Genomic DNA, 27169 nt, shown 5'->3' with positions numbered 1-27169 from the left:
GCACCTTAGAGACTAACAAATTTATTAGAGCACAAGCTTTCATGGGCTACAGCCCACTTCATCAGATGCAGAGACTGGAACATATAGTAAGATATGCCCACTTCATCGGAAGCATAGAATGGAATATGTATATCTTACTATATGTTCTATTCTATGCATCTGATGAAGTGGGCTGTAGCCCACGAAAGCTTATGCTCCTGTTCTTTTTATCAGCTAACCTGTTGTTGAGCAATTTAATTTGCACTACACTGATTTTGCGTAGTGCTGATTTTTTTATGGGACTAAGTCAAATGCTTTACAAAAGTCTAAGTCTGTTAAGTCAATACAGCAGCCTTTATCAATCAAAACTGTAATCTCAAAAAGGCATCAAATTTGTTTCTTGACCATCCTTTATTTCTTTACTGCTTGCATCTCATATCAGTCTTTTCATGATCTTGCCCTGGGCATTTATGTCAGGCCAACCAGCCTATAATGTCCTAGGTCATCCCATTAACTTTTTTAAAATATTTGTGCAACATGAAGTTTTTTCCAATTCTCTGGAACTTTCCCAGAGTTCCAAGATTTATTAATAATCAATTTTAGTGATTCAGAGAGCCCCTCAGACAATTCTTTTAATTCTCATGGGTGTCCTGTTGATTTTAAAAGGTTTGACTTTAATAGTTTCTGTTTAATGTCCTTCCCAGTTATTAATGGAATAGAAAGTATTTCCTTATCGCTGTAAGATATGAATACATCATCCTGCTTCTTTACAAATACAGAATATAAATATTTATTGAAAACTTCTGCTTTTTTCACTCATGATTGACAATTGTACCATCATTATCTAATATTGAACAAATATAATATTGACCTTGATACCTGGGAACCTACTAGAGCAATGTGTAAAAGATTCCATTTGCAAACACTTGGAGGATGAAGGGGTGATCACTACAGCCAGCATGGATTTAACAAGAACAAATCATGCCAAACCAGCTTGATTGCCTTCTTTGACAAGGTAACTGGTGTGGTGATAGGGGGAATGCAGTGGACATAATATATCTGGACTTTAGCAAGACTTTTGACACAGTCCCACGTGACATTCTCATAAGTAAGCTAAAGAAATGGGGGCTCAGCGGAACTACCATTAAGTGGATACATAATTGGTTATACAGCTACAAACAAAAAGTAACTATTAATGGTATAATGTCAGATAGGAGGGAGGTCTCAAGTGCAGTTCCACAGAAATCTGTTCTGGGTCCAGTGTTATTTAACATCTTTATTAATGACCTGGATGTAGGAATAGAGAGTATACTGATCAAATTTGCAAATGGCACAAAACTAGGGGAGGTTGCAAACATTTTGGAGGATAGAACTAAAATTGAAAGGGATCTTGATAAATTGGAGAACTGGGCTATAAACAACAAAATGAAATTCAACGAAGACAAATGTAAGGTGCTACACTTGGGGAAGATAAACCAAATGCACAAATACAGAATGTGGGATAACTGGCTTGGCAGCAGCACTGCTGAAAAGGATCTGGAAGTTGTGGTAGGTCACAACCTCAACATGAGTGATCAATGCAATGCTGTTGCAAAAAAAATCAAATGCAATTTTGGGTTGCAGTAACAGAGGCATAACATTCAAGTCACCGGAGGTGATAGTACCACTCTACTTGGCACTGGTTAGGCCTCAGATGGAGTACTGTGTCCAGTTTTGGTCACTGCTGTATAAAAAGGACTTAGAGAAACTGGAAAGGATCCAGAGGTGAGTGACAAGTATGATCAACATGATGGAATGCAAGCCATATGAGCAAAGGCTGGAGGAACTGGGTATGGTTAGTTTGGAAAAGAGATTAAGAGGGGACATGATAGCAATCTTAAAATACTTGAAAGGCTGCCATTAGAAAGATGGAGAAAAATTGTTCTCTCTTACTACAGAAGGCAGGACAAGAGGCAATGGGTTCAAATTATAGCATCGTAGATTTAGATTAAATCTCAGGAAAAACTTCCTAACTGTAAAACCAATAGGACAATGGAACAGACTGTCTAGGGAAGTTGTGGAAGTTTCTTCACTGGAGGTTTTCAAAAAGAGGCTGGATAGCCATCTGTCTTGGATGGTTTAGACACAACAAATCCTACGTCTTGGCAGGGGGTTAGACTACATGAACCTTAAAGTCCCTTCTTAACCCTATGGTTCTATGAGACTATGATTCAATACCAATATTAGGATTTTGTTTGTTGATGATGCATTTAAAGACTTTCTTCCTATTTTCCTTAACCTTACAGGCCATAGATTTTTTTTTGTCATTGATACCTTTCAGCTTTCTTAAACATTTTCTTAAAGCATTCTTAAACAATTCCCAAGTATCGACACTTTTATTTTTTCCTCCCACTCAATTCTGCTCAACATTGCTTTCAGCTCTGGGCAATTGGCCCTCCTAAAGAAGCAAGTTTGTTTGTTTGTGACTATATTCTATTTGCACATACCATTTTCTGGATTTTACATAACATGTTCTTCATAAGACAAAGTTGTTAGTAGTCTGGTATATGCTGGGAGTGTAGGATTGGGGTCTAAATTGGAGTATTTTGATTTTCAATTCCCGTAAAGTCTCGGATAAACTCACTCTGCATGCTGTAACATGTGCAGTAGTCTGCAATAACATATAAAATCATTGGCTTCCAAAAGTATGACTATCAACAGGGTATATATTTTATTGAGATCAACATTGTCCAAAATTACTTGCACAGATATTCAGTCATTGGATTCTGGTTTTTATCAAAACATCAATTCTTAAAGTAAGGAACAGTGATGTATAAAATACCACTGGAAAATATCAGCTATAATTCAAGTTCCTGTAAACATCTCTCCTCTTCAGTCTGAGAAGAAAACTGAAACCTGTGGAAATGGTGTGCTCAACCATAGTCACATTTCATTACCTTTAATGTAACAATGACTCTTGAGGTCCTCTCCAGAGCAGCCGTAACTTAAAGAACTGTCAATACACTCTCACATTGTGAGAGGCATAGCTGATTCTGAAACATTTTTGGCTGATATGGTGAAGAAAGGAGGAAACATTTTTACATTTGATTCATATAATAGAGAAGAAGTTAAATAACTTTTATGGCAGGCATTCCTCCAGGGACACGCGTGCAGTGCAGAACTCAACCTACATTAGTTTTCAAGTCAGCTGTCATTCCTAGTCAGAGGATATAACTGAAGTAATTCTTACTTGTAAAACATTGTCAGTAGTTTGACTCATATTTTTTCTTTTTAAATAGACTCTTCCTTGGAGACACTGTGGAAATTCATGGAACACAGAGTGCTGTTTCTCCAATTACAGTATAGCAAATACCACCAACATGACAAGTGCTGTGGTCGAATTTTGGGAGTAAGCAGAGCAGAATCTCTCTATACATCATTTGTGTGCATATGCATAGTTCAGCTTGTTATAATACATATACATACTCACTTCGGAATAAGCAGTTGTCAAATGCACCATTCTTTTTGCTGATTCTAGACGCAACATGCACCAAATGACAGATGGATTGGAAAAGCCAGGGCAAATCCGATGGCCATTAGCGATTACACTGGCAATTGCCTGGATTCTAGTGTATTTTTGCATCTGGAAGGGGGTAGGCTGGACAGGAAAGGTAAGATTTAGAACTGTTGTACATTCTCTTAAACTGAAACTGTGACTATTTTGCTCAACCAAGTATTCTGAAAATTCATACGGTAAGATGTACTAGTGACAGCCATTTTGCTGGAAAATGCCTCTGAGATATTGAATGCTGCCTTACTATAAAATCTTCCATTTTTTTACCTTTGGATCTCTTTGTAACAGTGTCTGAAGGGTTTTGATAATTATTCAAAAATTCCTTGATAATTACTAACAATGAGAGAGAGACACCAGATGGGTGAGGGAATATCTTTTGTAGCATCAACCTCTATTGGTGAAAGGGGCAAGCTTTCAAGCTTCACAGAGCTCTTCTTCAACTCTGGAGAAGGCAATTAGAGTGTCCAAGCTAAATACAAAATGGGACAGATTGTTCAGCATAAGAGTTCACACATGTTGTAGAACTCCACTTAAAATGAAGTGGGCAGTTGCCCATTCATCTCCTGGAATCAACACAGCTACAACAACACTGCAAACAATGACTAAAAATGTCCATACAAAAATAATGGAAAGCTTCATGAAAAATGGGTCAATTTAAAACCATGTAAAATGCATGTAGATGTGATGTACACCTCCCTGCACCACAGTTGGTGAATCTGGCCCAGTATGTTTAGTAATCTACCTGTACCTGTCACCTGTACTTTGCACAAAATCCTGTGCATAAGAAGAAATTCACAACTTCATACTTTGGATCAAAAAGTAAGTGCCTGCTTAATGAAGCAGCTGGATGTGTGTGGGGGGGGGGTTATAGTTTAAGGACTTGATTCTTAGCTACCCTAAGGCTTCTTTGCACCACAATGGCAGTGTAAAGGGGAGCAGGTTGGTAACATCCAGTTTGAGGCCCCTTTTGCCTGCCGGGCAGGCTAAAACAGCCTTAGAATACATGAGAATCAGGCAAAAAAAAAATTGAAACATGCAACAGTTTTGAAATTCTCATTCAGGGTCTTCTGTGACCATTAATACTTATAAATCCCATACTAGATAATTAAGTACTTATGTTAAACCTTAACTCTGCCACTAGGACTTACACTTTCCAACACTTCTGTATTCTCATTACTATGTACCTATATTATGAATATCCGCTGGTGGTGATAATATAATTTCAGTGTATTTACCAAAAACTACATTCACTGTACATTAACTACATGAATTTGAAATGTAGCTACAGTATAATTCTAGGGCCTGGCCTTTATGCAGCTGCACACTGGGTTGGAAAAGGTACAAAGAGCCTTTCCCCCTTGCACAGCCCTTGCTGGGGCCAGTCAAAATTGCTGTCATTGTGCTTCAGGGAAGGTAAGGACTACTCCCTCCCTACTTCACTGGGGATGGCCTGGGACTGGGAACAGCATTTAGCATAGACCCTTGGGCTTCACCGTCTTCTTATGTTGTGCCCACTACCCCTTCTGTGACTAAAAAACACCTCCCCAAATTAGCAAGTCCCAGGAAGAAGTGCCATGGAGGTATGTCTGCTGCAGCTCGTTGTCTGTAGCAAAAGCTGCAGCCTACTGCTGGGTTGGGGTGCAGGATTCTACACCATCAGTCCCCACATAGGACATTGGCCTTTGTGCAGGGGACCAGGATTTGGCACACCAACAAGATATAAAACACTATCATTAGGCAGCAAAATACAGATAACTGAAAGGAGCTAATTTAGCGACTGTTAAGTGTATGTTTTCTCCCTTCATATAGACTGATGACAACGTGCAGATGATTTGTCACTTATCTGAAAAGAGAACTAGGCTATGTCTACGCTACTGTGGTAAGTCAACTTAAGTCGACGTAGCTTAGGTTGACTTACTGCAGTGTCTACACAGCGCTGGGTCAATGGGAGACACTCTCCCATTGACTTACCTTACTCTTCTTGTTCTAGGTGGAGTACCGGGGTTGACTGGAGAGTGCTCTGCCATCAATTTAGTGGGTGTTCGCTAGACCTGCTAAATCAACCCCTGGTGCATCGATCCAGCGGTAGTGAAGACATAGCCATAGTATAGTTGTCAGATTCAGACTCCACTCTAGTGATGTTACCATACTGCACTTAAGTGAACTTCGCACATAAACTTTGATGTGGCCAACTGAAGGTCTTCTTACTGGTCAGTAAGAGCCATGCTCCACTTTCAGGTTAAGCTGATAGTTGGATTTAGCCTGTTCAAAGAAAATGGGTGCAATCCAGAATTTCCCTTTTCCTCCTCCTTTCATACTTTCCAAGGAGGCAGCCAATCCATTTTTGTGGCCTGACTTCCCAACAACCTATCCCAGGGCTTTTGGGAGCCAGATGATGTCAAGATCCACTGCAGGGCAATTCTGTCACCAACAAATGTCTTCCACCTCTCCCCTCTTCCTGATGTAGGAGCAGATCCCTCCTAGCAGGGATAGAGCTCACGGGATGGGAAGAACAGAGGCATACGGTGCTCTCCTCCAGGATGAGCTCTGCATGGCAGTGCTGGTGCTCACACTGCCAGCAATGAGGTCAAGAGCAGTGTGAACCAGTGCCTCAGGTGCAACCCTGACCTCTCCCCAACCTCTGGCCCTAAGAGCGGGTGGCAGAGCAGTTGGAGGGGAATGTTATTTACATTTGGTAAGTAGAGGATTCTGGACCTGGTGTGTGGGGATACAGAGCAGTATATCATCACTTCCCCACCAAATTTGATCCTTGCCCAGTATTGCAGATTGAAAAACAAATCTGGATTCCTATCACTATATTTTTGTGAAGCAAATAGCTAAAGCTACTGAAAGTTAATGCAAAGAGCCCATTCTATCTCCATGCTTACAATTCCTTGTTTCTTTCTATTAGGTGGTATATTTCTCTGCTACTTATCCATACATCATGCTGATTATCCTGTTCTTCCGTGGAGTGACACTGCCTGGGGCAAAGGAAGGCATTTTATTCTATATCACTCCTAACTTCAGTAAGCTTTCTGATTCTGAGGTAAACATTTAATCCTTGTAAACCAAAGTTCCATACTAATTGCTCACCATTAACAAAGTACCTAAGCAGCCACCAAAGTGTACATCTACACATAGTAAAAAAAACTTGCTTTCTCCAATTAGGTCTGGCTCGATGCTGCCACTCAGATTTTTTTCTCCTATGGTTTGGGTCTTGGTTCACTGATTGCTCTTGGAAGTTACAACCCTTTCCATAACAATGTTTACAGGTAAATGTATTGTTATATGTATTATAGTAGGACTTAGACATCCCTACTGAGATCAGGGCCCCACTGTGCTGGGGGCTGTACAAATATGTAGCAAGAAACATTTCTGGGTCCTAAGATCAAAGAATCTAAATAGAAAAGCGCAAAGTAGTAGTATCCCAATTTTACTCATAGCGAATTGAGGCCCAGAGAAATTATGTGACTTGTCCAAGGTCACAGAGAAAGTATGTCAAAGAACTGAATCCAGAAGTGCTGAGTCCCCAGTCAAGTGCCTTAACCATAAGACCATCTCTCAGTGAGGATAATAGAAATACTGGAAGGTAATCAATATTACTTGATTTATTAGTCTAATGTACCTCTTTCTTTGTTTCAGGGATTCCATCATAGTGTGCTGCATAAATTCATGCACAAGTATGTTTGCTGGCTTTGTCATCTTCTCCATTGTTGGATTCATGGCTAATGTCACAAAGAGGCCTCTTGAAGATGTTGCAGCATCAGGTAGGCAACCTATTTCTTTAAGCAATTCAGTGGCATCCATTAGTCTGTTTGCAGCAATATATATTTTATCCAATAATTCCATTTAATTATTTGTTCACATTTAAGATAGTCCAAGAAAGATTATAGGACTTGCTGGAGCGCAAGACTCCCATGCTGTTTTGCAGTTAAGATAAAGATGTCTAATGAAGAAAGCAATTTCATTGTGTAGTAACCATTAACCTATTTTGAAATGTAATTTAACAATGTACTAACGCCAAGATTTATAACGGATTACATTATCCAGTAAAGGACACATGAAAGGACTAACTAGCAGGTGTTGAGACAGGCGGAAAGTTGCAATGGAACAGGGAACTTTGGAAATACCTGTTGAGATTTTGCTTAGTTTATTTCAATGAACTAAAAATAAAAGTGAAGATTAGTTGAAATATCCATGTTTCCACCTGGTCTGGAGCTAAACCATGAATCATCCCAGGTTCACTCAGAAAACTTGTGATATTGAGAAAGTTTTCCACGATCCTACTTTGAGTTTCCAACAAAATAAGTCTGGTTTCACCATTTTTGTTCCAAACATTTTCACAACCTGTGTGTACCAAAAGAGGCAATCATCAGGGGCCAGAATCAGGGTCATCCTTAGGATTTATGACCGGTTTCAGAGTAGCAGCCGTGTTAGTCTGTATTTGCAAAAAGAAAAGGAGTACTTGTGGCACCTTAGAGACTAACATTTATTTGAGTGTATATATATTTTGTGTAGCTACGAAAGCTTATGCTCAAATAAATTTGTTAGTCTCTAAGGTGCCACAAGTACTCCTTTTCTTCTTAGGATTTATGGTGCCCTATGCAGTATTATTAAACTGGTGCCCCTATGCCCGACGGCAACCTGCGCTCCTATGTGTATTTTAGATAAGGGTGGTCTTTTAAAGAATTTATTTTAAAAACTATGTCTGACGATCCAAGCATTTAAGGCTAAACATGAATACTTAGATTGTGCATCTAAACATCTATGCAAGGATTTTTTAGAGATGTGATTTTATAATCTTCAGCAACACACTAATGAAATATTTTAAAGCAAATTTTAAACTAAGGTCCTGTAGACTAACATGTTCTGAATAAAGTAAATATTGCAGTAATGCACAACTGTTTTTGTCAGTAAATTAAGAAACTGACAGTATTTACCTGGGGGTTGGCAAATGCCTGCTAAAGGGCTTCATTACCACTTGAGCATAAGCTTTCGTGAGCTACAGCTCACTTCATCGGATGCATTTGGTGGAAAAATGCACCAAATGCATCTGATGAAGTGAGCTGTAGCTCATGAAAGCTTATGCTCAAATAAATTTGTTAATCTCTAAGGTGCCACAAGTACTCCTTTTCTTTTTGCGAATACAGACTAACAGGGCTGCTACTCTGAAACCTGTCATTACCACTTGAATGGCCCTTTAACAGTTTCAATGTTGTGCTAATAGGTCTGGCAGGCTGGAAGGCTTTTTCACTTTTAAGTACTAGATCCCCTCTGGAGGAAGACTCAACAGGCTGCAGTAGCCAGCTGTGTTGGGAACCTGCAGGAAGAGTCAGAACAGGGATAGGAACAGGTGGGTGGGTGGACACTAAGACCCAGGGGTTCCCCAAATTTTTGGGTGCCCTACGCAGCGGCATATGCTGCATATGCCTAAGGACAGCCCTGGCCAGAATAATAAACAATGAAGGGTAACAAGGATATAATTACCCCCAAGAAATTATGAGGAAGAAAGACCATCCTTCAGACTGGACATGTCCTGTGGATATAAACTGTTCAGGAAGGACAGATATGGGAGGAGTTGCATTCTATGTAAGAGAGTGGTATGATTGCTCAGAGCTCCAGTATGAAAACAGAGAAAAGCCTGTTGAGAGTCTTTGGGTTAAGTTTAGAGACGAGTACAACAAGAGTGATGTCATGGTGGGCGTGTGCTATAGACCACCATATCAGAAGGATGAGGTAGACGAGGCTTTCTTTGGACTACTAACTGAAGTTTCCAGATCACAGGCCCTGGTTCTAATGGGGGACTTCAATCACCCTGACATCTGCTGGGAGAGCAATACAGCAATGCACAGACAATCCAGGAAGTTTTTGGAGAGTGTTGGGGACAACTTCTTGGTGCAACTACTGGAGGAACCAACTAGGGGCCATGCTCCTCTTGACCTGCGGCTTACAACAGGGAAGAATTGGTAGGGGAAGTAGAAGTGGGTGACAACCTAGGCAGCAGTGACCATGAGATGGTTGAGTTCAGGATCCTCACAAAAGGAAGAAAGGAGAGTAGCAAAATACTCTCCCGAACTTCAGAAAAGCAGACTTTGACTCTCTTAGGGAACTGATTGGCAGGATCCCCTGGGAGGCTAATATGAGGGGGAAAGGAGTCCAGGAGAGCTGGCTGTATTTTAAAGACGCCTTATTGAGGGCGCAGGAACAAACGACACCAATGTGCAGAAAGAATAGCAAATATGGCAGGCGATCAACTTGACTTTAACAGTAAAATCTTTGGTGAGCTTAAACTCAAAAAGGAAGCTTACAAGACATGGAAATATGGACAGATGACTAGGGAGGAATATAAAAATATTGCTCAAGCATGCAGTGGTGTAATCAGGAAGGCCAAGGAACGACTGGAGTTGCAGCTAGCAAGGGATGTGAAGGGTAACAAGAAGGGTTTTGACAGGTATGTTAGCAACAAGAAGAAGGTCAGGGAAAGTGTGAGACCCTTACTGAATGGGGGAGGCAACCTAGTGACACATGATGTGGAAAAAGCTGAAGTACTCAATGCTTTTTTTGCCTCAGTCTTCACAGACAAGGCCAGCTCCCAGACTGCTGCATTGGGCAACACAGTATGAGAAGGAGGTGAGCAACCCTCAGTGGCAAAAGAACCAGTTAAGGACTATTTAGAAAAGCTGGTCCAGATCTAATGCATGCAAGGGTGCTGAGAAAGTTGGCTGATGTGATTGCAGAGCCATTGGCCATTATCTCTAAAAATTTGTGGCGACTGGGGGAGGTCCCGGATGATTGGAAAAAGGCAAATGTAATACCCATATTTTAAAAAGGGAAGAAAGACCGGTCAGCCTCACTTCAGTCCTCAGCAAAATCATGGAGCAGGTCCTCAAGGAATCCATTTTGAAGCACTTGGAGGAGAGGAAGGTGATCAAGAACAGTCAACATGGATTCACCAAGGGCAAGTCATGCCTGACCAACCTGATTACCTTCTATGATGAGATAACTAGCTCTGTGGATATGGGGAAAGCAGTGAATGTGATATATCTTGACTTTAGTAAAGCTTTTGATACAGTGTCCCACAGTATTCTTGCCAGCAAGTTAAACAAGTATGGATTGGATGAATGGACTATAAGGTGGATAGAAAGCTGGCTCGATTGTCAGGCTTAACGGATAGTGATTAAGAGCTCGATGTCTAGTTGGCACCAGTATCAAACGGAGTGTCCCGGGGGTTGATCCTGGGGCCGCTTTTCTTCATTTTTATTAATGATCTGGATGAATGTATTAATTGCACCCTCAGCAAGTTTTCAGATGACACTAAACTGGGGGGAGAGATAGATAAGCTGGAGCGTAGGGATAGGGTTCAGAGTGACCTAGACAAATTGGAAGATTGGGCCAAAAGAAATCTGCTGAGGTTCAACAAGGACAAGTGTAGAGTCTTGCACTTAGGAAGGAAGAATCCCATGCACTGCTACAGGCTGGGGACCGACTGGCTAAGCAGCAATTCTGCAGAAAAGGAACTGGGGATTACAGTGGATGAGAAGCTGGATATGAGTCAGCAGTGTCCTTGTTGCCAGGAAGGCTAACGGCATATTTGGCTGCATTAGTAGGAGCATTGCCAGCAGATGGAGGGAAGTGATTATTCCCCTCTATTTGGCACTGGTGAGGCCACACTTGGAGTATTCGCAAAAAGAAAAGGAGTACTTGTGGCACCTTAGAGACTAACAAATTTGTTAGTCTCTAAGGTGCCACAAGTACTCCTTTTCTTTTTGCGAATACAGACTAAGACGGCTGCTACTATGAAACTTGGAGTATTGCGTCCCGTTTTGCTCCCTGCCTCCCACTACAGAAGGGATGTGGACAAATTGGAGAGAGTCCAATGGAGGGCAATGAAAATTATTAGGAGGCTGGGGCACATGACTTATGAGGAGAGGCTGAGGGAACTGGACTTATTTAGTCTGCAGAAGAGAAGAGTGAGGAGGGATTTGACAGCAGCCTTCAATGACCTGAAGAGGAGTTCCAAAGAGGATGGAGCTAGGTTGTTCTCACTGGTGGCAAATGACAGAACAAGAAGCAATGGTCTCAAGTTTCAGTGGGGGAGGTCTAGAGTGGATATTAGGAAACACTGTTTCACTAGGAGAGTGGTGAAGCACTGGAATGGGTTACCTAGGGAGGTAGTGGAATCTCCATCCTTTGAGGTTTTTAAGGCCTGGCTTGATAAAGCCCTGGCTGGGATGATTTAGTTGGTGTTGGTCCTGCTTTGAGCAGGGGATTGGACTAGATGACCTCCTGAGGTCTCTTCCAACCCTAATATTCTATGATTCTGTATGAGAAACTACAGGGATGTTCTTCCATAGCTTTTATTAATTATATGCCTCTCTGTGCGTGTGTTGTCTTACTAACTGTTTGATTAATACATCCAATCAAAGCTGACTTATCCCAAGTCAGTTGTTGTTGAACAAATCTGAACTTGAGGGAATGTTACTCATTGAACTTGTAATTGCATGAAACATTCTATTGTTTATTGGTTATTTATTAATTTGTTACTGATTATTGACAAATTATTGATCACAATTATCAACATATTTAATATTTCCCCATTAGGTCCTTCAGCTCCTTGTTAACTCAGTTGCACCTTATACAGAAAGAGAGAGAGATGAATATGAATTGTTTCAAGTTTCTCAAGGCAGTCCAGTCCAGTATAGGCCCCTAAAGCAGTTAACACTGAATGGGATGACTGCCTAACTGAGTCACTTACTAGCAAACCCAGCTCTTAGAGCACCTACTAGGGATTCAGCTTGTGCTAAGGAGAATGGATGACAGGAACTGCTACTTACAGGAGACAATATTAACAAATGGGGACACGTTCAGGCAGTCTGGTGCTTAACTGGGTGTTAAACAGGTGTGAAAATCTGAGCACCAACCCTTTGCTGTGGTGGTTCCCAAAGTAGAATAAATACGGATGAAATGCGTGACAATCAGTTCCATTTGTCTGTTTTTACTCTTATTATTTCATTGTCAGACTTTCCAATCCGGTCATTAGTTTTTCCTTTCTGACTTATTTTCTAGGGACATGATCCTGTGGCTCTCCAAGTCAATGGCAAAACTTCTATTAGCAGTGGGAACAGGATTGGGCCCCTTATCCGGACAGTTGTTTTATTAAAATAATAAGCTGGGTCTCCTGGTTAGCAGGAATCTGTTGTATTTGCTTGAAATTCACTGACTTGACCTCAAGTGAAAAAGCTTAGCTTACTAGAATTGATGCTTGCCATGACTCAGTTGCCATGCCAGATCCATACAGATAAACAGCAACTGTAACCTCAAGGAGGAACATGCTGATAACTGTAAGTCACTGGTTGAGGGACACCAGAGTAGTATGTCTTACCATGTTGTTATGACTAACCAATTATAAATACCTTCTGGTCTTCTAATGAATAGAACTTGAATCCCAAGAACATTAACTGTCTTAAGCAGAATATAAGTACAGAGGAATTAACCAGAAACCTGTAAGGACATGTGAAGTTCCCATTTGATGGCTGTGAAAGTCAGTGGTGTGAGAAATAACCTTCTTGAGTTGTGCACTTGATTTCTATGTGACTGAGTAAAGTTTTCCAGTGATGCCTGTGAACAGCTGCCAACAATTCCAAACCTGGGTGCCAAACATTAGGCTCCTAAATGCATTCTAAGGCATCTGAGGCTCAGAGCACAAAGGTCTTTAGGCACTTAAGTCCCCATTTTAGGCTCTACTGTGGTCCACAAAAGTCCTGCTAGGCTGCCACTGAACAGTATAGCTATCTAAACTCACTTGGTGCCTATGTGTTTGCAGTAAGACTGCCTTCCTGTGTTTGGGCAACTGCACTGCTGCCTCACTCTAGGCATCCAGTCGTCTGTCTCATGCCTAAGTCCCAGAGCCATCCACAGAGCAGGGGAAGACAGGCATTTGTCCGCCTAGCTCATGTGCAGGACCTGATCCAATACTCACGCTCAGTCACCGCCTACTGGATCAGGTCTTGTTCAAAATCAGGCCAGAGGTGGTGGCGGCCATATCCTGCTTATAACTGTTATCCCAGTGGTTAGTGCACTGCCTTGGGATGTGCGAGACTCAGGTTTAATTCCCCCCTCTGTCTGAGGAGGCAAGAGGATTTGAACAGGGGTCTTTTTCTCAGGTGAGTGCTCTACCCATTGTGCTAGGAGGGGCTCCCTCAAACTCTCCTGTTGAAGTTGTTCCACTGTGGATAAATAATTAAATTGTCCTTGGGCTAGAGAGAGAGTGAGCATCACTCTGAAGCCTGGTGGTTGGGGCACCCATCTTGGAAGACCCAGGATCCAGTCCCTGCAACTCCAACGACTTTCCATCAGAAGATCCCAAGGCTCAGTGGTTAGAATATTCTGTTAGGGGTGTGGGAGACCTCTGTTCAAATCCTTTCTCCCCCTCAGGTAGTGGAGGGAACTGAACCTTAGTCTCCTACATCTCAGGTAAGTCCTATTAATACTACACTAAAGGTTCTAAGATGGGCAGCATCACCCCCACCTCCTCTGGCAGTTCTCTGTGGAGCGTGGCAGGGACCTCACCAACTTTCACAAGAAACTGCTTGCGGGCCTAAGCCACCTGACTCCAGGGGAGGAGTTCATGGATTGCAAACAGAGATAAGTGCTTCTTGGCAGCCTATCTCCATGAGAGGGGCAGGGCTTAAGACGTACCTCTGTCATCAGATTCTCCCACTGGCTAACTTAGGCAGTTACCCACCTACCATGCTTAAATATCTCTCCCCCAATGTATTGTATAGGGAGCCTAGGTGTCTAACTCAGGCTTTGTGAATTGCAGTGTTGTTCCTGTGTTTTCTAGACACCTAAAAATTGTGACACTGAGCATTGCAATGCTTAAAGTCCCTTTGTGAATCCAGGCCTAAATAAATAGCTTGATTATTCAGAGGTGCTCAGCACCAGCTGCTATCATTCATTTCAGTGGTAGCTGCAGTTCCTCAGTGCATTTAAAAAACAGGTCAATTTTATTTAGGTCTCTAAATATGGATTTATTGTAATAACTTAATTGTCATTACCCTAGCTTGTCCATTGCAAACTAGTAAATAAATACTTATATAAAATGCACTCTCCTTAGATTTTTAGCTATCCTAAGACAACGTATTGTCTTGCAATCTCTTTTACATTGTAATTTAGGTTTGCTGACCTTCAGGCCTTTATGTTCAATTGGTGGACTTTTAAAGTTTGTAAATGTCTTTTTTCGATAATTCTTCAAACACAGTATTATTTCTGCATCCTTCCAGAGAATCTTAGAAACTGAAGATGGTCATATGGTCTTCACATCCTTGTTATTACAGGATTGCAATGACTTGCATCCGATGAAGTGAGCTGTAGCTCAGGAAAGCTTATGCTCAAATAAATTTGTTAGTCTCTAAGGTGCCACAAGTACTCCTTTTCTTTTTGCAGATACAGACTAACATGGCTGCTACTCTGAAAAATGACTCTACTGCTGTTCATGTAATTCTGGCAACAGAAATGGTCTTGGACTGGAACTTACCATGATATTGGACTTGGTGTTCCAGGGGCTGGAGAAAGATCCAGAGCCCAGTGACCTTAACCCTCACCATAACTGTATTTGACACTGTGGGTCCACAGAGCTCATTTTATGAGAAGCCCTTTGCAGTATCTTCTAAGTCATCTTTAAGTACATGAACATTGCTCTGACACACACTTAGTGTTAATAATACAACTTTCCTTCTGCTTGGTATAGCAAGAGAAACTCCTTTGCACACTAAAATCCATGTGAATTTTTGCTTGTTCTCGCTAAGCCTATTGGACCATTACTTGAAACACCATAGTTTAAAGTTACCATTTACAAATAGTAGAGAAAACAGTCAAATTTGCTCACTGAGGTAATGGTTTATATCAAAACGTTAACAATGTGCTGAAGACAAATTGGCAGAGCGTGGCTTGATTTATGCAGATGTGCTCTGGGACTCTGGTAATAGCCATCAGAGTGGTCCAGAAGCAGTGCATGGTGCTACCATGCCAGAGACTTGGGTTTTAGGAGTGAAGTTAGATGCCAGCTTTCAGTGCACCTGAAGACAGAACTCTGAGTTCGAAGATGTCCACAATAATCCTTTTCCAGCACTCCCGCTGCTAGCTAACAATGACTTTATTAAGTACAGCCTGAAAGAAGGCTGGAGGTGAATACTGGGTTGGTATGTCAGCAGGTGGAGCAGGAAGTTCAGAATAATATAAAAGGAGAAGACTGTTTCTGTTCTGATTATTCCACCTATGATTGTCCCTTCTGGGAATATCACAGAATGGTTTTATAGACGAGGGATAAGAAAAACACTGATCAGATCCATTTGGCATGGATATTACATATAGAATATTGAAGCAGAAATGATAGCCAGCTGAATTTCCAGGCTTTGTTCAAATGGCTACCATTTCTACAGTCAAGGAAATGTAAGAGAGTTTAATGTGTTAAGCTGTGCAGTCAACTTCCATTTATAAATAGTTTACAAAGCGTTAATAGATATTTTAATACATTGCTAATCAGTCATTATACAGTCCAATAGGTCAATAGATGGCTTATTACTAACACCTTCTATTGATGTGCTTATAGTCATCTGTAACACAAAGTATTCATGTCTGTAACATGCTCATAAAATCTATTAGTCATTTATTAACCCATTATAAACCATTTATAAATCAAACTTTAATACAAAGTTAAATGGTTTAATATCTAGCTTTTTATTTTTTTTATTTTGGGGGGATATTAATTAATATGCACTGAATTATTTTAAACAGAAATACCAGCTTTGTCTCATACTGTTCAGATATCTGTGAAATGTTTGAAAGGAAACCTGGAACCTCATGAAACTTGGTTGGTTTGAGGTTAGTGTGTGTGTGTGTGTGTGTGTGTGTGTGTGTGTTAAAAAAAAATCTCTGATGGAGAGTGTCATAAAAATAAAGGGAAGGGTAAACACCTTTAAAATCCCTCCCGCCCAGAGGAAAAACCCTTGCACCTGTAAAGGGTTAAGAAGCTAGGATAACCTCGCTGGCACCTGACCACAATGACCAATGAGGAGACAAGATACTTTCAAAGCTGGAGGGAGGGAGAAACAAAGGGTCTGCGTCTGTCTGTGTGATGCTTTTGCCGAGGACAGAACAGGAATGGAGTCTTAGAACTTAGTAAGTAATCTAGCTAAATATGCGTTAGATTCTGATTTCTTTCAATGGCTGAGAAAATACACTGTGCTGAATAGAATGAATATTCTTGTCTTTGTGTCTTTCTTGTAACTTAAGGTCTTGCCTAGAGGGATTCTCTATATTTTGAATCTAATTACCCTGTAAGGTATTTACCATCCTGATTTTACAGAGGTGATTCTTTTTACCTTTTCTTATATTAAAATTCTTCTTGTAAGAAATTGAATGCTTTTTTCATTGTTTTTAAGATCCAAGGGTTTGGGTCTGTGGTCACCTATGCAAATTGGTGAGGATTTTTATCATGCCTTTGCCAGGCAGGGGGGTGCAAGGTTTCGGTGAGGATTTTGGGGGGAAAGACGTTTCCAAACAACTTTTTCTACAAAAATAAACCCGGATGTTTGGTGGTGGCAGTGGAAGTCCAAGGGCAAAAGGTAAAATAGTTTGTACCTTGGGGAAGTTTTAACCTAAGCTGCTAAAAGTAAGCTTAGGAGGTTTTCATGCAGGTCCCCACATCTGTACCCTAGAGTTCAGAGTGGGGAAGGAACCTTGACACAGAGATATAGAAAAGAGAAACTGTGACTGCAAAATAAGAGCAGTCCTCAGGCTTGTCTGCTATGCCCCCACAGTTTGGAATATGAGGGTGTGAAAATCCATGTCCAACAAAGCTCTGCACTTTAACTCCCGCGTATGGAGACTGCAGGTGTGACTGTAAGGTTCCTAGTTCGCATTAACATACTCCTCTTCAAACAGTTCATGTTCACAGCATCCACACTCTCCAGCATTTTGGTGCACACTGCAATTCACACACCCCTAGTCCAAACTGTAGTATCTTCAGAGGTGGTGCTGAGCGTATGCCGTAACACCAATTCAATAATAATTTTCTTGTAATAAGTAATTTGCCATACAAGCTGCCTGTTAATTCGAAGGTCCTCTGAGGATCGCAAGAATGTAGTTGTCAGTTTCAAGTGGACTTGGATGCTCTACGGAATAAACCTGGGTCAGTTCATGGGTTTGCACTGAAACTGCACGGGTTAGTTTTTCCATAGTTTTGACTCAAAATCAAGTGAAATTGTCAGGTTTTTGAAGGTTTAAAAAAATAGTGAAGCAGTTCATTGAGTAGCTGCAGCTGTTAAAATTGACTACAGTATTCATCTTTGTGTGTGTGTCTGCACTTTCTGAGATTTTTGCTTTGAAAGACATGGGTTCAAGAATTCAAAGAATCTCAAAGCAAAACTTGGAAGTTACACATCCATATGACTTAAAACCAAAAATGCTCTCTCATACCTTTTTGAAGCAAAAGCAGCCAGACTAGCACAACTCTAACAGCGATAGTGTTCTTTGACTTCTGCTCGCCCATTCCTTTTGTTCAGTGGAATCTAATGTGCATATGTGTCCAATATTTATATTACATCAATTTTATTATATAGGATAATTAGTCACTTTAACTTATTAAAGTAAGTTTTGATTGATAAACTAACAGCTGTAGCTGCTTCATGCTGAAAAATAGTAGTGGGCATCTGCTACTATATGTATTCTTACAGGTGCACTTAGCAACTCTTGGCAAAATCTCGTGGGCTCTTCCTTACAATGTGAGATGAGCAGAAAGGAAACAGAAACAGCAAGAATGTTTTCAGAGTGGGTCATTCTCTCTTTACAGTTTGGTTCTTACATTTTTAAAATAACAGACAAATACCAGAATGACCCACAATTACAGAATAGTTATGAGAGCAGTACACTTATGGGGAAATTATTAAATGACCTTCCTGATTTTAAACCCCCCCCCACTTTCAGCCCAGTTTACAAAAAAAGGACTCTATGTTAAATAAATCACAGTTAATCTGCTAAGAGATTATGACTGTGCTAGTAATGTTTATTTTGTGTCATAATTATGTTTGGGGGCTTTTTTTGTCCAAAATACTACTTTACCCAATGATGTTTGGACAGTGGAGAGAGAGTTAAGACAGAAGTGGACTAGTTCAGAGAGCTGTGTTGGTTTCTAATCTTGAAGTAAACTCTTCTAATGTTGATATAGTACTTAAAATCCAAAACAGGTACCATGTATTATTTGTCAAAAATTTTTTCTTCCACATATTCAGAGCTTCACATCTCCTTGATTCTGAAAAAGTAATATGCAGTATCATGAAACTATGATATGGCTATCTTTGGACTTAGATTTTAGTCAATATTATCAGCAGCTGTTCTTGTAAAGAGCCTTTCTGTAGAATCAGAGAGCACATGACTCTCTGGTTTGTATAGTGCTGTAATGCTACTTCTCTCAGTGCTGTTGGTATAATAGAATATGCAAATAGTAATGAAAAATACCAGCCAGATGGCATTCCTTAGATTTTACGAACAGGAGATAGGCTACATAAATTGGGAAAGGCATCTTATGACATTTGCTATGGCTCTGGCTTTTGGAATATTATGTATATTTCATTTGACAATTACACTACAGATGTTGTGCAATAGCCAGATCTGGTTTGGCAGTTCCATGTTCCTGCTGGGATTTGATTTTGGAAGCAGACTCTGTTTTGCTTATCAACTCATGAAGCAACACTGGTAAAAATGTGGCTCATATTGTCCTTTATATATATAATCAGACTGTGATTTGGATTAAGCTATGAATAATATTTGCTCCCTTTTGTTAGATATAGAGCATCATCATTATTAGAAAGGAGCTTAGGCCCACATGTGGATTTCATACACTGTATATTATAAGAGCATTAGTTCAAGCTGGGATTTTTGGTCTGGTCCAGAGATAGGAACCAACCCCCAAATGTGGATGCAGATCCTAGTTCAGAATCTGCAACCCAAAATTATGGAGCAATTCAGATCTGCTATATTGGGTTGGGCCAACCTCTAATATTCTTTTTAAACATGTAGGCTTGATAATTCATCACATCTTTTCTGACGGGGTTGCAAATTGCCATCTGAAATATTTGCTCTTTGAGTCTTGATGTATTTATTCTTGACATCACTTTCTCTAAATGCTCCAGTTTCATTTTGTAAAAAGTAGTATGAAGTGAGAGTTTTAAAGATACTACCATCACAAACTTTGCTTTGTGTTTGATTAATGCATATGAACACAGCAAAAGCAAGGACATATTTCTCTTTCTGGGATTTTTGTCATGTCGGAGGCATTCCAATCATATTTAATAATGCTGATCAGCAAAGGTCGAAGTATATGCAATGAGGATATTGGAAGGTAAGCATCTTAGAAGATGATAACATTCAGATATCTAATGTTTGCTGCTTCGCTGTTCCAACAGCTACAGTATGTCCCTGCCAGTTATCACAGATGTAGTTATCTTCTGTGAAAACTGAATAAGGATTATATTGAATTTACAGTTAATAACTAGGATGTCCACTTGAGGAAGAGGTACTCCAATTTTATTTCTATGATTACTACTATGAGTTTCTCCATCAGCCTACCAACAGCTAGTTCCCAATGTGCTGAGACAACAAAAACACACACTCTTTCCTTTTTTAATAAGGGTCATTTTCCCCTTCACCTTCCACTTCTTGTGTTTAATAGTAAAAAGACCAAGCATACTGGGACCAATGCTGTTCTACGTATTCATAAATGATCTGGACAAAGAAGTGAACAGTGACGTGGCAAAATTTGCAGTTGACACAAAATTACTCAAGATAGTTAAGTCCAAAGCTGAAAGCGAAACATTACAGAAGGATCTCCCTAAATTAGGTGACTGGGCAACAAAACAGCAGCTGAAATTCAATACTGAAAAATCCAAAGTAATGCACATTGGAAACAATAATCACAACTACAAACACAAAATGGTGGGATCTAAATTAGCTGTTACCACTCAAGAAGATCTTTGAGTCATCGTGGATAGTTCCCTGAATACATCTGCTCAATGTACAGCAGCAGTCAAAAAAGCGAACAGAATGTTCGGAACCATTAAGAAAGGAATAGATAATAAAACAGAAAATATCTTAATGCTACTATATAAATCCATGGTCTGCCCACACCTTGAATACAGTGTGCAGTTCTGGTTGCTTCCTCTCAAAAAAGATATATTAGAATTGGAAAAGGTACAGAGAAGGTCAAAGAAAATGATAAGGGGCATGGAACACCTTCCATATGAGAAGAGATTAAAAAGACTCAGACTATTCATCTTAGAAAAGCGATGTTTAAGAGGGAACATGGTAGAGGTCGACAAAATCATGAATGGTTTGGAAAAAGTGAATAGAAAAATGCTACTTACCCCTTCATATAACACAAGAACTAGTCATCACTAGATGAAATTAATAGGCAGAAGGTTTAAAACTAACAAAAGGAAGTACTTCTTCACATAGTGCGAAGTCATCCTGTGAAACTCGTTGCCAGGGGATGTTGTCAACTGAGTTCAAACAATAATTAGATAAATTAATAGAGGATAGGTCCATCAGTGGCTATTACCCACATCGCTAGGAATGCAACCTCGTGCTCCGGGTGCCCCTAAACCTCCAACTGCCAGAAGCTGGTGCTGGACGACAGGATGGATCATTCAAAATTGCCCTGTTCTGTTCATTCGCGCTGAAGCATCTGGCCCTGACCACTGTCAGAAGACACTTCTTATGTTAGAGTAATGTATATTGCAATAGAAATCATTCCATGAAATAGCAAATGGTCCTATTCTTAATACTGGAAAGTGAATCTGCATCTCTATCAGCGCTATCTTTTATATTCCTTTTATTTATTATTCTGCATACATTAGAGGGGAAGTGTCTCCACATTTCCTAAGGACTGTTCTAGCTATTACAGCTATCACCGCTGTTTGAGTGTAGGTTCAAGGCAGAGAGAGTTCACCAAGGAGCCTGAAGATGTAAATTCTGTCCCAGAGAGGCAAGCATATTTGCAGTATCAAAACTGATACAGGCAGCCTTTTAAGAGCAGCATTTTGAACAACATCTAATTTAAAACATTGGAACCTGAGATACCACTTACTACTTTCTCTATAGAGGAGTCTATTTTCTCTCTCTTATTTCCCTGATCTCGCTATCCCACCCCAACTTGCACCTCATTAGTCTTCAGACTAGCAAACAAACCTAAAACAGAAGTACCATAGAGTGCAAATACCCTGACCATACTGTTGCATTGTATCAAAGATAAAATAAAGATATACAATTAATAACCCATCTCTTGTTTCTGTTACCAGGTCCTGGACTGGCATTTTTAGCTTATCCAGAAGCAGTGACACAGTTACCTATCTCTCCATTGTGGGCAATTCTGTTCTTCTCCATGTTGCTTATGCTTGGAATTGATAGCCAGGTAATGTTGCTTACTGTTGATTCTTTTAAAAATACTTACTAAGGAAGGCTAATTATTTTCTGTAGTATGTATGACATGACACACAGTATGCAGTGTTGTTGTAGCCATGTTGGTGCCAGGATATTAGAGAGGCAAGGTGAGTGAGGTAAATATCTTTTATTGGTGATTCACCTTGTCTTTCTAATGACATACAGTATCTCTTTCTGTGCATTTCACACTGTAAGCTATCATTGAGTACAGGACCATTTCTAGTGGAATGGGGTAGACAGCTGTGGGAGGGAACCTAAGGGTTTGGGATTTTCTGAAGGCCAGCAACTGGTACTGAGCCACTTTCCTTTCCACAGGAACTGCTAGTTCCAAACCTCAGAGTCAGCGGCTGCAACAAAAGTAGGTACAGTATGCAGGATGTGTACTCTGCAAACAAAAGGGCCTCCCCCTTAATTATTAACAATTTTATATTATTGGTTATAAACATTTCTGAGGTGTCCATCACTGTGGCAATATTTGGACACAGTTTAAAGGTTTAGACACAACAAATATTTCCTGACAAAGGAATCATATACGCTATGACTCCCTGCAGCGCCTGACTTAACAGCTAAATTGATAACTGGAAAAGTCTAGCTAGTAGACCAAGTGCAAGGAGACTCGAGAACCTACAACTAGCAGAAGGTGTGGACCAAGAGGCCATCTTGCATCTCATTCTAAATATAGTAAATTGCAGGATTGGAAGTATAACCCATAGGTGCGAATTCAAGAGGCAAATGGCTACTACTGAGAAACCTTGTCTCTGGCATCTGAGGGACAAACAGAAGAGAGACAGCCTAGCACAGTTGTCATGGTAGCATGTGGAAAGGAAGCAGGTCTCTGAGATACTGGGGCCTAAACCAGGAAGAACTTTATACATGTTAACCTTAATCTTGAATTTCACCTGGGAATTAATAGTCAGTATAGAACTTAGCTGTTCAGCCAGTCTGCCGCACTGAAAAACAAGATGCGAAAGAATCACACTTTGGAGAAAATCTTTTCTGGACTTAGAGTGCTTAAAAAACTTGAAAACTTCATACAGCCGCAAGAACATATTTCCATCACAGAAAGGGACTAGGTGGTTTATATTTTAATTGCCAAAGAAGTGACAGTATTTTCATTTTCTCTAAATTCCATTAATTTACAAAATACCTTTGTAGACCATGATTCTGCCACTGGTCATGAGCATGAAGAACCCTGTATAAAGCCATTCTGAAGTTCATCATCGATGCAGGGATCCATACACACAGTTGCAGTGTAAGGGACCTTTGCAAATAACAATTCTCCATTTGATTACTAAATCATATGGCATTGATGGTACATAACCTGCGGGACTGCTTACATTTGACTAGTACTGCAATAGCCTTTAATTAATTAGAACAAAATTCTGTGTTTTTCTGATAGCCAAACTGATTGATTGCAGCCCTTGCCAAGAAGTGTTTAAAAAACAAAAAAGAAAAGCAAGGCATTTTGCCAACAGATATGAAAAGAAACCAAAGATTCTCATTTTTGCTATTTCCTTTGTCAAGCCTGGAGTTCATTGAAAAACTATAAACCACAACATTCACTCTGGGGAACTACTGTGAAATTAATTGGGTCAAAAATATTCTTGAGAGAGCTTGTCTCTAGGCTACTGTAACAGCTGAGGAAGATACTCTAATATTATTACAAACAAGATATGTCTACAGGCTGTCAGGTTTTCTTCTTTTTTCTGTCTAACTGCTCCATCAGTTATTAATGAAACATTTCATGCTCTATAAGAACAACTGCAAATATTGGCTAAGTCATGATTTCACTTCTAAAAATGACTGTAACTGCACATACAGCAGGCTTGCTTGATTTCAGTTGACATTATGAAAATAACTTTCTGTTGGTAATTTTTCTTAAGTTTCCCCATGGGGTTTCAGATCCTCAGCTGGTGTAGATTGGCATTATTCCATTGACTGAATGGAGCTACGGTGATATATACCAAATAAGGATCCAACCCTGAGTTTTTCACCTTCCAGTTGAGGTGCCCAGTCTGGCAAGCTTTTATGCATATATTTAATGTTCTTCATGTAAGAAATGCCAATCAAGCACATGCACAATTGTTTGCTTAGGCTGTATGCACTTCTTCTTCCATCACAAAAGAAACAACACTTAATCATAATGAAGCATATGTTAATTTGTAAGAGTTGTGCCAGAAGGATAATTTTTTTGCATAGATTTTAATAACCAGTAAAAAGGATTTTCAGAAGTGTTCAGCACTGGCCAATAGTTGCACCTACTGAATTTTCCATTGACATCAATGGGAGCAGCACTGTAGGGCAGCGCTGAATGCTTTTGAAAATGTTGATTTAAATCTAACACTGCAGTTTTATTGTGTTGTGTATAACCTGTAACTCTACTTGCAGTTCTGTACTGTGGAAGGATTCATAACAGCTTTGGTGGATGAATTTCCAAAGTTATTACGCAATCGAAGAGAAATCTTCATTGCTATTGTGTGCGTTGTTTCCTATCTGATAGGACTGTCCAATATTACTCAGGTAAGTTTTATATAAAGGGATTTTTATTTTGAAAGCTTACCTACAATGTTTATTGTTTCAATCAAGTTCACTAAGAAGCTGAAGAATGGAAAAAACCCTCCACTGTGGCTATAAAGTTAATATATTTATAAGGAAATATACTAAAGAGGGCAGAAACTGGAGATGGACAAAAACTATCATTACCTCTGAAGATTTGCTCAAGACATAAAGATTAGCATATTGAAGTCACTAGAGCTATGCTGATTTACCGCAGTTGGGAATCTCATCCAAGGTTCCTAAGGCTCTTTGAAATCCTTAATCCTTAACTATGAAACAAAAAAGTATTAATTATTATTATTATGAATTGACTGGTTGCAAATTAGTTCAGAAAAATTACTGAATGCAGAGCTAATCAGGAGTTTGTAATTTATATATGCAAGCTAATTGGTTAACATTATTCTAGTTCTCAATAACTACTGATCTCTTAAAAGGCAATCAATACAATCTTAAGCATTATATAGCTTTTCACAAAATTAAACTACAATTTTAAAATCATAATAAAAATATAATAATAGAACGATAATAATAGACAGCTACAAAAATATTAATGAGAAATGTTAACCTGTCTTCAATACAAATACTAGGTGAAATGTGCTAACTTCAGTCATTTGTTTCTTGTATCTCACAGGGTGGAATTTATGTGTTCAAGCTGTTTGACTATTACTCTGCAAGTGGAATGAGCCTATTGTTTCTTGTATTCTTTGAGTGTATCTCTATATCCTGGTGCTATGGTATGTGATATGTTCGTCTCTTTATGCTGCATGGGGTAGTGAGACTATAAATTTTGTGAAAGAGAGGGGCCAGTTTCACTTATTAAGACCCATTTTGTTCAGTATTCTGTTTATCTAAATATGGGGCCAGATTTTGCTTTCATTTGCATGCGTACAACCTCCTTACGGCCCGGTAGGTTATGCACATCTTAGTGTAGAATTTGGTCTATGGTGTATGACTCTCTAAAACACCCCAGAGAATAATATCAGCAGTTGCGGGAAGGAAAGTATTACATGTGTGTCTTCATATTTATTTGTAATCCTGTGTTAGAACGAAGAAGTTTTCTTCCGATCCAGCTTTAGTTGCTTCTTCGTTGCTGGAGTGATACACAGGAATGCAGAACAGATCGGCCCAATTTTTTTCTTTTGAAGATTAAAAGCCTTGCCAAAAAAAAGTTGCTGCCTGTGCATAAGCAAGGCAACAAAATGTATACCATGTTCTGCCCTCGGTGTTTGCAAGTTTGATATTGGGTTGTGTCCAGGCTTATGCCAAACATGGTCATGTCCATATATTATTCTATCGGTATGATGAAGTGGGCTGTAGCTCACGAAAGCTTATGCTCAAATAAATTTGTTAGTCTCTAAGGTGCCACAAGTACTCCTGTTCTTTTTGCGGATACAGACTAACACGGCTGCTACTCTGAAACATGTCTATATATGAATCTTGATGTAAGGGCTTTGCTGACTACTATATGCCTCATGTCCAAGCCAGAACGGTAACAATCATCATTTCTCTGTCAGACAGGAACAATTTAGCAACTTGGATTTGCATTGAGGGCTTGATCAAAAACCTGCAGAAGTCAGTGGGAGACTTTCCATTGCTTGTAATGGGCTTTGGATGAGGTCTTTAATAGGAATAAACCATGTTTGGATGGAAAGGAACAATCCAACATGTGAATAAGAAAGAAATGTAACACTAGGTATCCCAGATGCGGACAATGTGCAGATCTGCAGGTTTGCACTTTTTGAAGGATGACAGAATAGTGGTAGATCATACACATAAACAAAAACTGCTGTTTGCAATTAATGCATCTGTATAAGGCATTAAAGAACACTCTCATTCCCTCTCCTACTAGTTGAGGCTGGGATTATGAAGGCTTCTTTAGAAAATCTCAGACTAAATCTCTTATATTCTAACAAAGCTTGAAGAGTTTTTGCTAACCTGAGTGATAGTGTTGTCATTACAATCTAATGATGTTAAGGAACTTTTCAACATACTCATGGAGTGAAATTGACTGCTGGCAGCAACGAGTACAACGTCACTGATTTGACCCATAATGTGGTGCAATGAGAACAATATATAAAAGTCCTGTTTTTCATGGCATTTGCATGCATTTTTTTCTCCTGTTCAGTTAACTGCAAAGTTTTGCTATAGTCTGTATAGACTTTGAGACAAATGCTCCTTGACCACATTATTGAATGTGCATTAAAAGGGTCTTTATTAGCTCAGACCAGTTGTGCTATCATCATCCATCAGACAAAAATTTCTTTCTTCTTTTTATTTCTGTGTTCTAGGTGTTAACAGATTTTATGACAACATCCAGGAGATGGTGGGATACAGACCCTGCATCTGGTGGAAACTTTGCTGGTCTTTCTTTACTCCTATCATCGTGGCAGTAAGGAACAAAATTGTTATACTGTGATATGAAGGATATAAATGACTTCAATATGTGCTAGAATATAGTCATGCTATCTTAGCACATTAATGCAAATCCTGACAGTTAAGACTAATGTAAGAGAGAGACGAGACAGGATAATCAGGCCCCTGGAATACCAATCTTTTGGAATTGGTCTAAGAAACGAATGACTTGCA

The 27169-nt window shown here is 39.7% G+C and overlaps 1 protein-coding gene across 6 annotated transcripts in view; it reads left to right on the top strand.

The window, feature by feature from the left end:
* Positions 1 to 27169, top strand: part of SLC6A1 (solute carrier family 6 member 1) — a 135069-nt gene that overhangs the window by 91725 nt on the left and 16175 nt on the right. For all 6 annotated transcript variants that reach the window (XM_043518619.1, XM_038410844.2, XM_043518617.1 and 3 more), the window contains 9 exons: positions 3258 to 3367; positions 3497 to 3629; positions 6444 to 6578; positions 6701 to 6804; positions 7175 to 7299; positions 21886 to 21998; positions 24416 to 24547; positions 25215 to 25317; positions 26872 to 26972. In XM_043518619.1, the coding sequence (XP_043374554.1) occupies positions 3258 to 3367; positions 3497 to 3629; positions 6444 to 6578; positions 6701 to 6804; positions 7175 to 7299; positions 21886 to 21998; positions 24416 to 24547; positions 25215 to 25317; positions 26872 to 26972 (1056 nt within the window). The remainder of the gene's footprint in view (positions 1 to 3257; positions 3368 to 3496; positions 3630 to 6443; positions 6579 to 6700; positions 6805 to 7174; positions 7300 to 21885; positions 21999 to 24415; positions 24548 to 25214; positions 25318 to 26871; positions 26973 to 27169) is intronic.

This window comes from Dermochelys coriacea, chromosome 7 (genome assembly GCF_009764565.3).
Source record: "Dermochelys coriacea isolate rDerCor1 chromosome 7, rDerCor1.pri.v4, whole genome shotgun sequence".
Classification (NCBI taxonomy): domain Eukaryota; kingdom Metazoa; phylum Chordata; order Testudines; family Dermochelyidae; genus Dermochelys; species Dermochelys coriacea.
Note: the sequence above shows the minus strand (reverse complement) of the source record. Positions and strands in the feature narration are given on the sequence as shown.